This window comes from Copadichromis virginalis, linkage group LG10, assembly GCF_057382275.1.
Source record: "Copadichromis virginalis isolate Kocher_CV1m ecotype Utaka linkage group LG10, C_Virginalis_male_GT1.1, whole genome shotgun sequence".
NCBI lineage: Eukaryota > Metazoa > Chordata > Actinopteri > Cichliformes > Cichlidae > Copadichromis > Copadichromis virginalis.
The window spans coordinates 16,032,370-16,044,948 of NC_140627.1; the positions used below are offsets into that span (position 1 = coordinate 16,032,370).

At 39.6% G+C, this 12,579-nt stretch overlaps 2 protein-coding genes and 1 long non-coding RNA gene across 4 annotated transcripts; 1 reads left to right on the plus strand and 2 right to left on the minus strand.

Moving 5' to 3' along the window:
• Positions 1-1,186: 1,186 nt before the first annotated feature.
• Positions 1,187-2,822, minus strand: LOC146700117 (uncharacterized). The gene is made up of 3 exons (XR_014922513.1): positions 2,778-2,822; positions 2,489-2,575; positions 1,187-1,789 (listed from the first exon to the last, which is right to left on the minus strand). It is a non-coding gene; the product is annotated as an uncharacterized LOC146700117 (long non-coding RNA).
• A 780-nt stretch (positions 2,823-3,602) lies between these two features.
• On the minus strand, positions 3,603-5,290 carry mia (MIA SH3 domain containing). The gene is made up of 4 exons (XM_085470190.1): positions 4,777-5,290; positions 4,559-4,692; positions 4,288-4,398; positions 3,603-4,205 (listed from the first exon to the last, which is right to left on the minus strand). Exons 1-4 carry the CDS (start codon positions 4,892-4,894, stop codon positions 4,182-4,184), a joined length of 387 nt encoding a protein of 128 aa, XP_085326316.1. The 5' UTR covers positions 4,895-5,290; the 3' UTR covers positions 3,603-4,181.
• Positions 5,291-5,314: 24 nt separating this feature from the next.
• On the plus strand, positions 5,315-11,649 carry bicdl2 (BICD family like cargo adaptor 2). Of its 2 annotated transcripts, XM_085470185.1 has the most exons (10): positions 5,315-5,460; positions 6,093-6,568; positions 8,300-8,515; positions 8,645-8,761; positions 9,287-9,433; positions 9,588-9,734; positions 10,456-10,530; positions 10,905-10,987; positions 11,072-11,186; positions 11,289-11,649. In XM_085470185.1, exons 2-10 carry the CDS (start codon positions 6,329-6,331, stop codon positions 11,451-11,453), a joined length of 1,305 nt encoding a protein of 434 aa, XP_085326311.1. In that variant the 5' UTR covers positions 5,315-5,460; positions 6,093-6,328; the 3' UTR covers positions 11,454-11,649. The 2 variants fall into 2 exon arrangements, with proteins under 2 accessions (XP_085326311.1, XP_085326312.1); XM_085470186.1 differs by lacking the exon at positions 9,588-9,734.
• The last annotated feature ends 930 nt before the right edge of the window (positions 11,650-12,579 follow it).

The window sequence follows — 12,579 nt, forward strand, 5'->3', positions numbered from 1 at the left end:
AGTAAGATGCCAAATGTGCTGTGTTCATTCTGTGGGAAGAGCATTGGTTTCTGCATGTGTGAGGAGGAGGTTTTCTGGAGGCACAGACAGCCCGTTTGTTTTTAGTAAAAAAAACAAAAACTAAATAAATAAACAGAAGAAGAAGAAAAAGCCACCAAAGGCCTCGGGACCAGGCGTGTTGAGAGAATGAGAGCGAATGAGCAAGAAGCAAAGTTGTGGACAAAGGAGAGAAACAGACAGGGCCCCTTTTTCACTGGGGAACATGACCTCTGAGCTGCTAAGGGTAGTATGATTGTGAATGTACGTGAGCGCATTTATACTTGTAGATGCAAGAATTACAACTCTATTATCTTTGTTAAGCCTTTTGGAATATTAACACTGACAACAGCAAATAGAATAAATATGGAGATTCAAGTTCACAGGTCGGTTGTGTGTGTTTTTGAATCATTGTCAAGGTTTTCTTCTGTCTATTGTGTTGCTGTTCTCAAATGGATTTCAAATAACAACGTACACTCACTGACCACTTAATGAGGTGTTCAGTAGCTCATTAACATCAATATTGATCAGCCAATCAAATGGCAAGAACTCATGGTCATGGTCCAGATGATCTGCTGAAGTTTCAGAGTAGGAATCAGAAGCAGATGAACTACAGCTCGGACAGTCTCGGTCGTTGTGTCCTTTGGCAAGACAGTCAAAGGAGCTAGCAAAGAAAAGGGCAAGACACTTCACCCATTGCCTACTGGTGGTGGTCAGAGGGCCCGGTGGCGCCAGTGTCCGGCAGCCTCGCCTCTGTCAGTGCGCCCCAGGGTGGCTGCAATGTAGCTTGCCATCATCAGTGTGTGAATGTGTGTGCGAATGGGTGGATGACTGGATGTGTAACGCGCTTTGGGGTCCTTAGGGACTAGTAAAGCGCTATACAAATACAGGCCATTACAGCAGCAAAAAACCATATTAGGTCCTTCACCTGTCAATTACAATTCACACGGGCTTGACAAAATTGGACAATAGTAAAAGAAGGGAAGATAGAAGGAAAAATGTTGCCTGATCTAATAGTCTTGATTTCTGCTGCCACTTTATTAGGCAGAGGCGGAGCCAGACATTTGAAACACCCGGGGCTTAGCCCAAAAGGATAGTATGCATGTGGGATTTTTTTTCCCTTGGGGGGGGGGGGGGGGGGGGGGGGGGGGGTAGAAATGACTGAAAGATTAATTGGCTCTGTTTTGAGTTTTGTTCAAAAAAGAATGACTTCATATAGGGAAAAATATATATCACATGTGCAGAACACCTTAAACTAGTTTTTTAATTAAGCAGCAAGGCAGAACAAAATCAGGGCTGTATCAAGACACGAGGACTAAACCCCAATTCAACCAGACCAAGAACTGATCCAGAATTAAAACAGGACTACAACAGTTCAAAATCAGCACTACTTGGGACTTAACCAAGACAGAACCAGAATCAGAACTAGATGATAGTAGCACTAAAAATCATCATAGACCTGCACTACATTTATTTTTTAATTTTACCAAAGTACAATATTTAGATTGAGAAAGGTTTATATAATTATTTAGCCTTGTTGTGCAAACAAGCCTTCATAACTTAATAAATATAGAATTTGAAAAATAACAAACCTAAAAAGAAACACTAGGTATGAGATACATGAGTACCTATGATACGGTGATACTTTTGGTAAACAACCATTTGACTAACATGTGTGTCTCACCTGCTCTTGTTCATCTCTGTTCTGTCCTCATTCTCCATCTCCCTCTCTGTTCCTCTCTCCCTCTTTGTGCTGACAATCATCAAATATACAGATATTTACAAACTCTTCAGATAAAAACACAAACACTTTTTAATTGTAACATCAAATCAGACTAAATGTTTATTTTTTTAGATTGATAAATATAAAAAACATATTTGTTAACTTTAAGAGTAAAGAGAGAAATCGTCTGTATTTCTTAATTGCAAATGGCACCAAATTGTATTCAAAATTGAGCCACACTTATGGAGCTCCACAGTTCTTTTCCTGGTGTTTTGGTTGACATCTCTTGATTTTCCCATGTCACAGAAACAGGCTCTGTGTTTTGCCTTATATGCATCCACAGCTGTGCCACCTGTTTACTCACATGGACTCTACTAACCTATCAGAAGCTTCTTCAGCTCAGAATGGAATCGTCTGGAGTTTTCTTATTAATTAACAATAAACTTAGTGTACATGTACTCCTAAATTTGATGAAAGTGATAAAAAACAGAAAGCTCTGTCTCTCTTTATTGTGACATTTAACTAATTCAAAAGATATTTCAATATTTATCTAAAACAAAAGTTTACTCTAAATTGATGTTGTGCAGTAAAAATGTTTTATGTTTTCTCCCTAAAGTGTAAATATCTGGTTACAAATGTGAATATCCTGCTGTGTACTGAAATTCCTCTTGTTTTGCATAGAAATATACTGAACAACATACAAAGCATAACATATAAAATAACATTTACCTGAGTTTTTCTTTGAAAGAACCCTCTAATGTCCATTCTTATATTTCAGTACATAACTGAAACCGATTTAGTCGGGGAGGGTAAGAACTGAAAATATGAAATAAACACACGTAAGCTAAGAATCTCTAAAAAAAAATAGCATTTGTTCGGCTTTTCATTTCGCCATTTGTTGATTCACTTGAAGAGCAAGTAACGTAATATTGGTCAAGTGATCAGTTTGATATCAATCTTTCGTGATGCACCGTCATATTTACATTATTTGTACGGTACGAATGATTTGCTTTGGTACCTGGTCAAACTTAAGCTCTCCTTAGTATGGCTGGCTCCGTCTCTCCGACAGCGCACTGACGGGCAGCAGCTGCCCCGCCCCCTCGCTCAGTCGCTTAGTGCCTGAGCTTGGATCATACCAATATCAGGGGGGGATTCACGCACAGTCGTAAATTCCCACAGTGTGCACTATGTGCTTCGAATATTGTGTGTACTTTTTGTTTTATACAGTTGTCAGCCAGGCATCTAACTATGAAAAAATTGCACTCCAAAATACCCCGGGCTTCTGACAAAACAACCCGGGCTTAAGCCCAGTAAGCCACCCCCACGCTCCGCCCCTGTTATTAGGTACACTGTATAAAGGTGTAGCTAAAATAATAGGATCAGAATTGGACGTAAATAATGTGAAAGCATGGATTCATCCTCCCATGTATCTGTTCAGGCTGGTGGTGTAACAATTTGGGGGATGCTGTGGCACAGCCTTCTGAGTACTGTTAATGATCATTTCCATCCCTTTATGACAGCGTACCCATCTTATGCTTCCAGAAGAATAACACACCATGTGGCAAAACTTAAATAATCTAAAACCTGTTACCTGAACATAACAGTAGGTTTGCTGTATTCAAATAGCTTCCACAGTCACCAGATCTCAATGGGATGTGGTGAAACTGGAGATTTACGTCATGAATGTGCAGCCAATATGCAGCAAGTGTTTGATGATATCATGTGAAAATCTATGAAGAATATTTTCAGTAACTAGTTGAACCTGTGCAATGCAACAATGCAGCAAAAGGTGTGGGTGGTTATGTACAGTGAATGTAGAGCTGCTGATATTTTTTTTCAGACACTTTATTAATATTGGGGAACTGGAGCTTTCAGGAATGAAGGTTTAGCCTGGCCTCAAAAAGCACCAGATAAATGCTTTGCGGCACGCTTTATTTATTAAACAATGCAAAAGTCCCCTCTAATAAATTGAAATTTCTTACTTCATTGCTGCTTTTAAAACAGTTTTTACAATCTGACATTGCCTGTTGATAAGACACACAACGCTCACGAAAAAGGAATAGCTTTAGCAGAGAAAAGGAGGGCACAAGTCGTGTTTCCTTCATTTGTAAGTACACGATGGACAACTTTTATTATTATCTGCAAAACCTCAGATAAACAGGAGCATTACAGACAATGTACATCGTTCATCTGTCAACAAAGCAAGGCTGCAGAACCGCTGCTGATGTCTAAGTCATCAAAAGACAGCAAGACCATCAATGGAGACATGAAATTATAATAATACGTTTTCATAATAATACATGCACTCATTGCTGTGCAGAGTTTATGCATACTTCTATTGGCGCTCATGTTATTAGATGCATAAAAATAAACTGTCAGCAGTGTGCATCATATCAAGTTAAGTTTCTTGGGAAGTGTATTATCAGTAACAGTAGAAGTCCCATTTCTGGAAAAAAGAAGATACACTGAATCAGGAGAAAGCACTAAATAATTCATATGCACATGTGCATGTGTGTGTGTTCACCTACAGTAGTTTTGACTTCAGTTGTGGCTGGCATGAGAGCATGTGTCTCCTCCACTATGCTACTGGGGAAGTGGCCAATGCGAGCTTCCTGTTGTCCATAATAGGCGTCTTGTACCTGGGAAAAGATGACGCAGATAACATTTGTTTGATAACATTCAAAACTTTTAAATGTTTTGCTGCACATGGAAGCCCAAGCCTGTGACGTTTTCACAGTTTTATGGTTAGAGCCGTGCCCAGGCCATTTATAGCCACATAAATATGTCACTTTTACTCACACTGCCAGCCCAGAAGAGATTCCCTCTGTCTTTTAGCATTGCATAAACATAGACAAGCTGCCCCTGCCTGATGGGGATGAACCTGCAGTCTCCAGGGTAGTAGTCCTGCAGTGCACGAGCTATCAAGATAGGATCTGTGCAGGGACAAATGTCATGAGCTATAATGTGATATGAATCTGACCTTTTTTTCCGAAGCAAAATAAACAGTTGATACTTACAGCTGCACTCGGAGTCAGCACAGAGTTTCTTGTCAGAGAGTTTAGGCATTTGCTTTCCAGCTTCAGAGGTTCCCAACACAAGGCACAGGGAAAGAGCAAACCACAGTTCAAAAGCCATGTCTTTACGTCAATGTACCTACTGATGGAAAAGCCTTTTTTCTCAGCTGGGAAGGTCCTGGTTTTCAGTCTTCTTGTAAGTCTGTTTGGCCACTCTTAAAATGAAGGTGCAGCAGAAGCAGTCCCCTTTTTCTTCTTCCCCCAACCCTTCGTCACATGAGCACACACAGAGCTCCTTTGAAATTCTTCAAGCAGGTAAACAGGATGGGGCAAAGGGGGTGGGGAGTAGACAGACCCCTGCTTGTGTCCTAGACTTTTCCATCTGTCACGCAATGCAAACCCCTCCCCAGTGAATTCCCCAGAATTAATCACTTCCTTGTTTAACTGCCTGATATCCAATCAGCAACTATTAATTTTACCCCACTTTTCCAGTATTCCCTGTTCTTTCTGTCAGTTCCTCTTCCTTTTTCCCTCGCTTCACCTTTGGAACTCAGTAGGTGGAGCCATGTGCTTTATTTATATAATGAACGTTTCCACTACCAAGGAAACCAGCTGAGCTTCTCTTGCGCAAACACTCCCAAACAGGAAGACTGTACCTGTTAGCCTGCGGTGGCAGAGAGCTGTCAGGTAAGACCTAACTTATCATTTTTCAAAGTCTGGTGGAAAATAGGTTAACACGGATTCTGTCAACTGTCGTACTGGCAATAAAGTAGGACTGAGTTTATTACTTGTATTTTAAAGGACTTTAAATAGCATGTCAGCACAGATTCATGATACCAATAGGTAATAACAGGTGAGAAGCAAATAGTGACAGACTTGATAGTTGAGGCTGGTGAGACTCCAGATACTGACACTGCTACACTGTGACTGAAATTCAGCTTATACGGTCTAAATTTGAATAAAAATAATCTGGGAATTATTCATGATAGCATTGAATTATCAAACAAAAAGCTTTTTTTTAAGACTAAGCCTATGCTGATTGTTTATTGATAATTTGACCTAAACGTATTACTTAAGAGTCTACTTGAAATACTCAACACATTGTAGCGATCACAAGAAGTAGCAGTTCACAGTGCCTCTGGAATTTAGGGAGGAGACAATGATAATAGTGCAGGTTGGTGTTTCGGTCAGAGCTACAAAAGCACCTGTCAGACAAAAGATCTCCTTTTAGGCCATGCTGGATTATGTTACCAGAAAGCAGCTAGTGTGATATTCACACAAGGTTTTCTGTGTTATTAAATGTCTTTTCTTGCCCAAAGATGTCCCGGTAAAGACCAGAAGAGAAGAAGAAGTGAATGATATAAGCACTGGGACCACACACTGAAGCACAAGGAATACTCTGGATAACAAAAGTGGAACCCAAACACCTGTAAACTAAACCATCAGGAAACAGAAAGTCCTGACTCTCTATCCATTCTCTTCCACTGAAGAGAGACTGAATCACAACTGCAGGACTTGGGATAGTACTTTTTAACTGATCCTTCAACTGTCAGCTATGTTCAGCAAAAACAGTCTTCCCTCACCCAGCTTGGAGGACTCGTTCTTTCCTCTCTCTCCCTCCTCCTCGGTCTCTCTCTCCTTTGGTCTCCCCTCATCCACATCCTCCCCTGGAAGCACTGACAGTGGAGGAGGCATAGAGACTGACCTGATTCTAGCTGCTGAGCTGGGACGGGCTTTACTGGAGAAGAATGAGGAGCTGGCAGCCTCTCTGGAGCAGAGGGAAAGGGAGCTGGAGGTAAGATTAAAGCTACTGTTGTCCCTTAATCTCCCAAAAGGTCATATTTGATAAACACATTTTTACACAAAATGAAATGGGAAGTAAGATTAGCTAAAATTACAAGCAAATCGCTGCATGAAGGCAAAACTTTTGGATGTGGCCTGCAGTGCACAGTCATTCCACCTGTGGGCAGAAGATTTGTCAGATTGCAAGGAGACAATGCAACCATGATAACCACCCCCACTGGAGGAGAAAGAGCTCCAACAATGTATAACCGCAGACTGAAACTTATGCAATGCCTTTAGCTGGCAAATCACTTCACTGTGCTGAAGGAGATTATATCTGGTTAGCTGTTAGGAAGCTAATGCTAACTTTGTCTCATAAAGCTGCCATAGATCACCAAGGGACTTGCAGACATACCATTACTGACTACTGCTTTACAAAATAACTTAAGTTACACAGTGTGAAAATGCTATCAGAAATAGATATATAGATAGATTTTATCTATATATAAAGTATTTAAACCATTTGTTTTTTCTCTACAGAGATAACAATACATTTAACATTAAATGTGGCAGTACAAAGCTAATTCTATCATTCTAGTTCTAGTATGCAGTCTAATCATTAAAAATGGTCAAAGCATGTGACATCAGCTATGTCCCCCAGTTACCCAGTTATGTAATCAAATGTTCTACAGCCACAACAATCTTTTATGCTGGCTATGATAATGATCCATGATTACATGGCAGCCATCATGTCATGATTTCTTAATCCACTGTTATTCCAAATAGTGTTTCTGCAACTGCATTAGAGGTGAGCCAATCAATTTAAATATCGTTAGTATCGATACCAATGCCGCTACTGGTATCGGACTGATACTAGAGTGATGAGATCAATGTATTGTTTCAATCCTCTAAGTTCAGTATGTAGCCTTCTCAATTGGGTTAAACATATTTTTGGAAAATATACCCCAAACATGCACTATGAAAAATGGCTCGACCTTTTTGTGTTGACTGTAGTGTCTGTTTTATTTATAGCCTATAACACATTCAAACAGAAGCTGACCCAAAGTGCTTTAGAGACAGGCAAATTTACATCCCAGGGCTCTAAAAAGGTTTTAAAATACATGCAAAGCTGAAAGGTGTGTTTTATTGTGTCAACAAATAATTGTGCAAAGTAAAAATCACAGTGATTTAAGTGGTCATTAAAATGTGTTCAGAATTAAAGTATCAGTATCAGTATCAACAATACTGGCCTTTTATTTACTTGGTATCAGATGATACCAAAAATTTTCAGTACTTTGCACTACAGTGCAATGTATGGGACATAACACGGTGCTTCCAATTCCTGATAAGTATGCATTACTTAACCTGCATGCGCTCCAACTTAATGTGAGTTAAGTACATTTAACTTTAGCAGAAGTCATTTAAGTAGATCTTCACCATATATCAGGTTCATGTGGCTTTGTGTTAGTTATACTGTTTTTACAGCTTTTAATTTTTTAATTAATAAATCTGCCCCCAGTGCAGAATCGACAAGCACAGAGAAATAAACAGAAAAGTATTTTTCATGAAATACAATGTTAAATGTTCTTTGAATGTTTTTGATTACATGTAACCTTTTTTTTCTGAGTCTTCCTATTGAGCACGCTGGCTTGCTGTCACACTGCCATGTCCAGGACTGGAGTCACCATTCATGTCATCAGGAAAGTCTGGTTATTGAAGCTGGTTCATATGGTGTTTAATACAGGCTTTACAGCAGGAGAAGCACGTTCTTCAGAGGAAGCTGGAGATGAATGAACTGGCATTTGGACAGAGGGAGGCGGAGCTAACTGCTGATTTAACAACTCTGCGGGCTGAGGTGGAGAAACATCAGAGTCAAGGGCGTGACCGGCGAAAAGATGAAAGCGAGCAGATGATCCAGTTAGCCAACCATAACCAGAGACTGGTTGAGCAGCTGGCAGAGGTTTGTTTTAATGGATCAGTGAATCTCTGCACGTATGTTGCATCACAGGAAAATGCAGACTAACAGGTTTAGATAGTCCTACCTTTATTATTCACACCTTTCTCACCTTCCCATTTCTCACACATCTAGGCTGTGACACTGGAGCATTCCTTGAGGACTGAACTGCGTACCATCAGAGACGAAATGGAAGAATCATCTTTTAGCCGAAACATCAGCTTTACACAGTTAGAGAACATACAAGCAGAGGTAAACCCATAAGTAAAACATTGCATACACAAAAGTTTTGGTTTTATTATGAACAGCACACCCAAAAAGCACAAAGAGCAGCAGTAGCACCACATGAAAGTACAAGTGCAAGTCTTAAGTTCGCAATGAAAAGTCCACAAACCACATCTTTTGGGAGTCAATTTTCATATAGCATAAGCTAAAATCAAATCTCATGTTCGGATAATTTGAGTCTGGCTTGAGACTAAATACCAGCAAAAATAAGTAAAGTTCTTAACGTCATGGAGGTCTGACAAGCCTTCAGTCACAATAATTTGTGTCATCATGAAGCATGAAAATCTGGTTACAAAATGACTGTAACGAGAAATAGTGGAAAATTCTTAAAATGTTCAGTTGAGGTGTAAACCAACAATCAGGATGCTGATTTTATAAACCTCTTAACAACCTCGAGGTGTGCAGGAAGTAGGCTTTGGGGTGACATCTGGGCTGACAATGCTAAAACAGCTTTTATATTGCTAGTCTATCCTTTTGATCCTTCTCATACAGAACAGAGTTTTGCAAGAGTGGCGGTCACACATGGAGACGCAACTAAAAGCTTCAGGGGAAGACAACCAAAGACTTCGCATGGAGCGAGAGCGCTTCAGAGACAGACTGTCAGAAATGCAGATGAAACTCAAAGAGAAAGAAGCAGAGGTGAGCAATAAATCGGAGGCATATTTAGGATCAGCCGTGGTGTTGACCGATGAAACTTGAGGCAGTTATATCTGTTGCAGGAAGCATTGCTCATCACAAGCAGAGGTCACTAACACGTTCTCGATCTGTGTGTGTGCATGTGCTTGGTGTGTAGATAGAGCAGGAGCAGGGAGTGGTGTTTGAGTTGCGCACCTTGAATCGCTCTCTACAGCAAAAAGCTCTGAACCTGGATGAAGACAGCATCCTGGACAGGACACAAGCAGAACCTTTGTCTCTGCTGAGTGAAATTCAGCAGTCACAGGTGCCCACAGAAACACACCCACCGAGTAACTCCACAGTCTAAGTCAGTGTGTACCGATCCTGTGTACCAAAGCTTGTCTGGATAATCCTTGTACTCGTGTATGTTTACATGATCCATCCGATATTGATTTTTGTCTCTTGAGCACAGAGATTTCTCCAGATTCACTGAACCTTTTTATTGTTCTGTAGCTGATGATGTCTTCACTTTTTTACACTGACAAACATTATTATGAATTTGTAGGCACAGTATTTTTAAGATTAGTGACCGCTGCCTTTGTTTGCTCCTGAGAAACTTTGTCTCTCTTAAACATTCTCTTTTAAACCCAGTCTTTTACTGACCTGTTTGCCAGTTAACCCAATTAGTTGCAAAATGTTCCCCTAGCTGTTTCATCTTAGTGCATATTACTTTTTCAGCCATCTGTTGTGAGCGTCCAAGCGTTTTTGAGAAAACACTGACATAAATTGGTACAGATCAGCTTATGTATTCAGCATAAGTGAATGTGGTGATCTAGGCAGGTAAAAAGAGTCCTTTTCCACACTGAAAAAATCTCACTTTTTCAAATTTACCTTGCTTATACATTAATCTCGCCCATATAGTGCACAAGTCTGCCAAAAAAAGCAACATATTTGCAGGACAAATTTGCATTAACAGCACAAATGCCTAGTTAAGTGTTGGACCCCTCTGACTTTTTGTGATGCGGTGTATATCTCTCCTGTTACAGGCTAAAGAGGCTCTTCTAGCTCACTCCACAGTGCTGCAAGCGAGAGATGAAGAAATACAGGCACTCAAAGAACAGGTCAGTGAAACTGTATGCTGTATATACTGTCCTTACTGCTGCAGGAATAGAAAAAGACATATTTGCTGATTTGTCTAGCAAAAACAGACAATATAGGAAGCACCAACTGAAGTCACGGAATTACATTTTTTAATAATGTGCTATAGAATCAGTATGTTTAAGTTTGGATTAATTTAATCAACATGTGTTGATTAAATTGTGAAGACGTGTGTGATGTGACGATTTGAGGCTAACTGTGTGACATTATGTAGCCTATTTTTCTCTGCTCAGCTTTTATCTGTGCACGACTTTATAATATCACATTTATTTTGGAGGCCAATCATGCTCTAATATGCAATGTTCTGATCAATGTGAGTGATGTATTTACACATCAGCTTGAAGGTCAGAGAGAAGAACTCGAGTCTCTGAGGGAGGAAATTCAGCTGTGTGGCCGCAGTTCAGGAAAGCCAAGCTACAGGTAATGCTATGCTGATTAGTTTAGTTTCTCTCAATTTTATTTAGATTTTATTAAGATAAATCTGTTTTTAAAATTTCCATTTAGGTCCTTAGAAAGTGAACTGGTCACGGTGCGTCAAGAGAAAGAATCACTAACTCAGCAGCTTCTCAACACCATCAAGCAGAAGGTGGCGCTGTCTCAAGAGCTGGAGGCCTGGCAGGTTTGTGTACCTGGATACAAAACTACAGATAGTCTCTTTTGGAAAAATGGACTTTAAAAAATTATTATACTTTTGTAATCTGAACCTTTGCTCTTGCTCCAGGAGGACATGCGGGTGGTGATAAATCAACAGGTTCAGCAAAGGGAGGAGGAGAGGAAGAAAGAGAGCCAGCAAGAAAAAGGTGCTACAGGATTCCAAAGAAGCAGGTCTTTGAGAATGAAGGGAGAAGGATCGAAAGGATTCCTCTCTTTTTTCAAAGATATATAACAGCAAGAAGACTCCCAGGTTTAAATGGACACTATCCGCAATTTTCTTTGCCACTCTGTCTTTTGTGGCCAGATAATGGACACTAATGCCATATTAGCAACAAGTGACTTGTTTACATACCTATATTTGTATATATGTATGTACAGTGTATTATTAATTTCATACTTTATATTAAAAAAAAGTCTCAACTGAGTGTTGGATATGTTATCATCTTTTCTTGCATTATTTAAGTCACTTCTAGTTTTTTAACCTCCTAAAACCTGGCGTCCACATATGTGGACATTACATTTTGAGTTATTTAGACCAAAGTACTCAAGTTTGCTCTACAAGAGCCTGATATCCACTTACGAGGACATTATACTGCTACTGTTTTAAACGAATATGCTCATATGTGGCTCTCATTTTTCTTAGAAACAAAAATCAGATAAAAAGAAAATCTGGTAATTCTTTGTTTTTTGATCAAAGAGAAATTAAAAATGCATGCCGTGGAAGAGTTCAGATTTTAGGAGGTTAAAGACAAAAGTTTACAAGATTTTTAGAGGCAGCATGCAAATACGAAGGAATAAGAGATTAAAAAGGACCTATCATTTTCAGGTCTTATCCTTTACTATGTTACACATTATTCAAAGTTCAAAAACAATCTTTCTTTTTTTTTTTTTTAAATCTCACACACATTAGACCTCAGTGCAATCTCACAACACACCCTCTCCTTTGAACCCACTTTTCTTATGACTAGCTGCCCCTGACAAACAGAAAGTGGGATTTCTGTGCTGTCAGCATGAGCTGTGTGCCTTCCATAAGCATATTAAAAGGTATTCACTCTCATAGCCATCATCCAAAATCAAACACAGAAATTTTTTTTCCCAAAATGTAGCGTCTTATTGCAGTCTGAGGTCTGGGCTTCCATCTATCTTTGTGCAGATTTTGGTATTTAAAACTTTGGCCTTGTTTAAAAGGGACATCCACCACTAAAACAGTATATCAGGGAAAATCATCACAACTTAATGGAAGTTAATGGGAAGGAATATTTGCATGTTGATCCGAGAGTGGAAAATGTTCAGTTTAAGCAAATTCTTAATGAATCTGCAATCTTCAGCTCTAATGATTTAAGTGAAAATTATCTGGC

Bases quoted from the DNA above. Each gene is read 5' to 3' on its own strand.
- mia (XM_085470190.1), bottom strand. From the start codon at position 4,894: ATGGCTTTTGAACTGTGGTTTGCTCTTTCCCTGTGCCTTGTGTTGGGA. The intron at 4,693-4,776 runs GTAAGTATCAAC...GTCCCTGCACAG, and splicing joins TGCTGACTCCGAGTGCAGCT to ATCCTATCTTGATAGCTCGT. The intron at 4,206-4,287 runs GTAGGTGAACAC...TCTTTTTTCCAG, and splicing joins CAACTGAAGTCAAAACTACT to AAATGGGACTTCTACTGTTA.
- bicdl2 (XM_085470185.1), top strand. From the start codon at position 6,329: ATGTTCAGCAAAAACAGTCTTCCCTCACCCAGCTTGGAGGACTCGTTC. The intron at 8,516-8,644 runs GTTTGTTTTAAT...TCACACATCTAG, and splicing joins TGGTTGAGCAGCTGGCAGAG to GCTGTGACACTGGAGCATTC. The intron at 10,988-11,071 runs GTAATGCTATGC...ATTTCCATTTAG, and splicing joins TCAGGAAAGCCAAGCTACAG to GTCCTTAGAAAGTGAACTGG.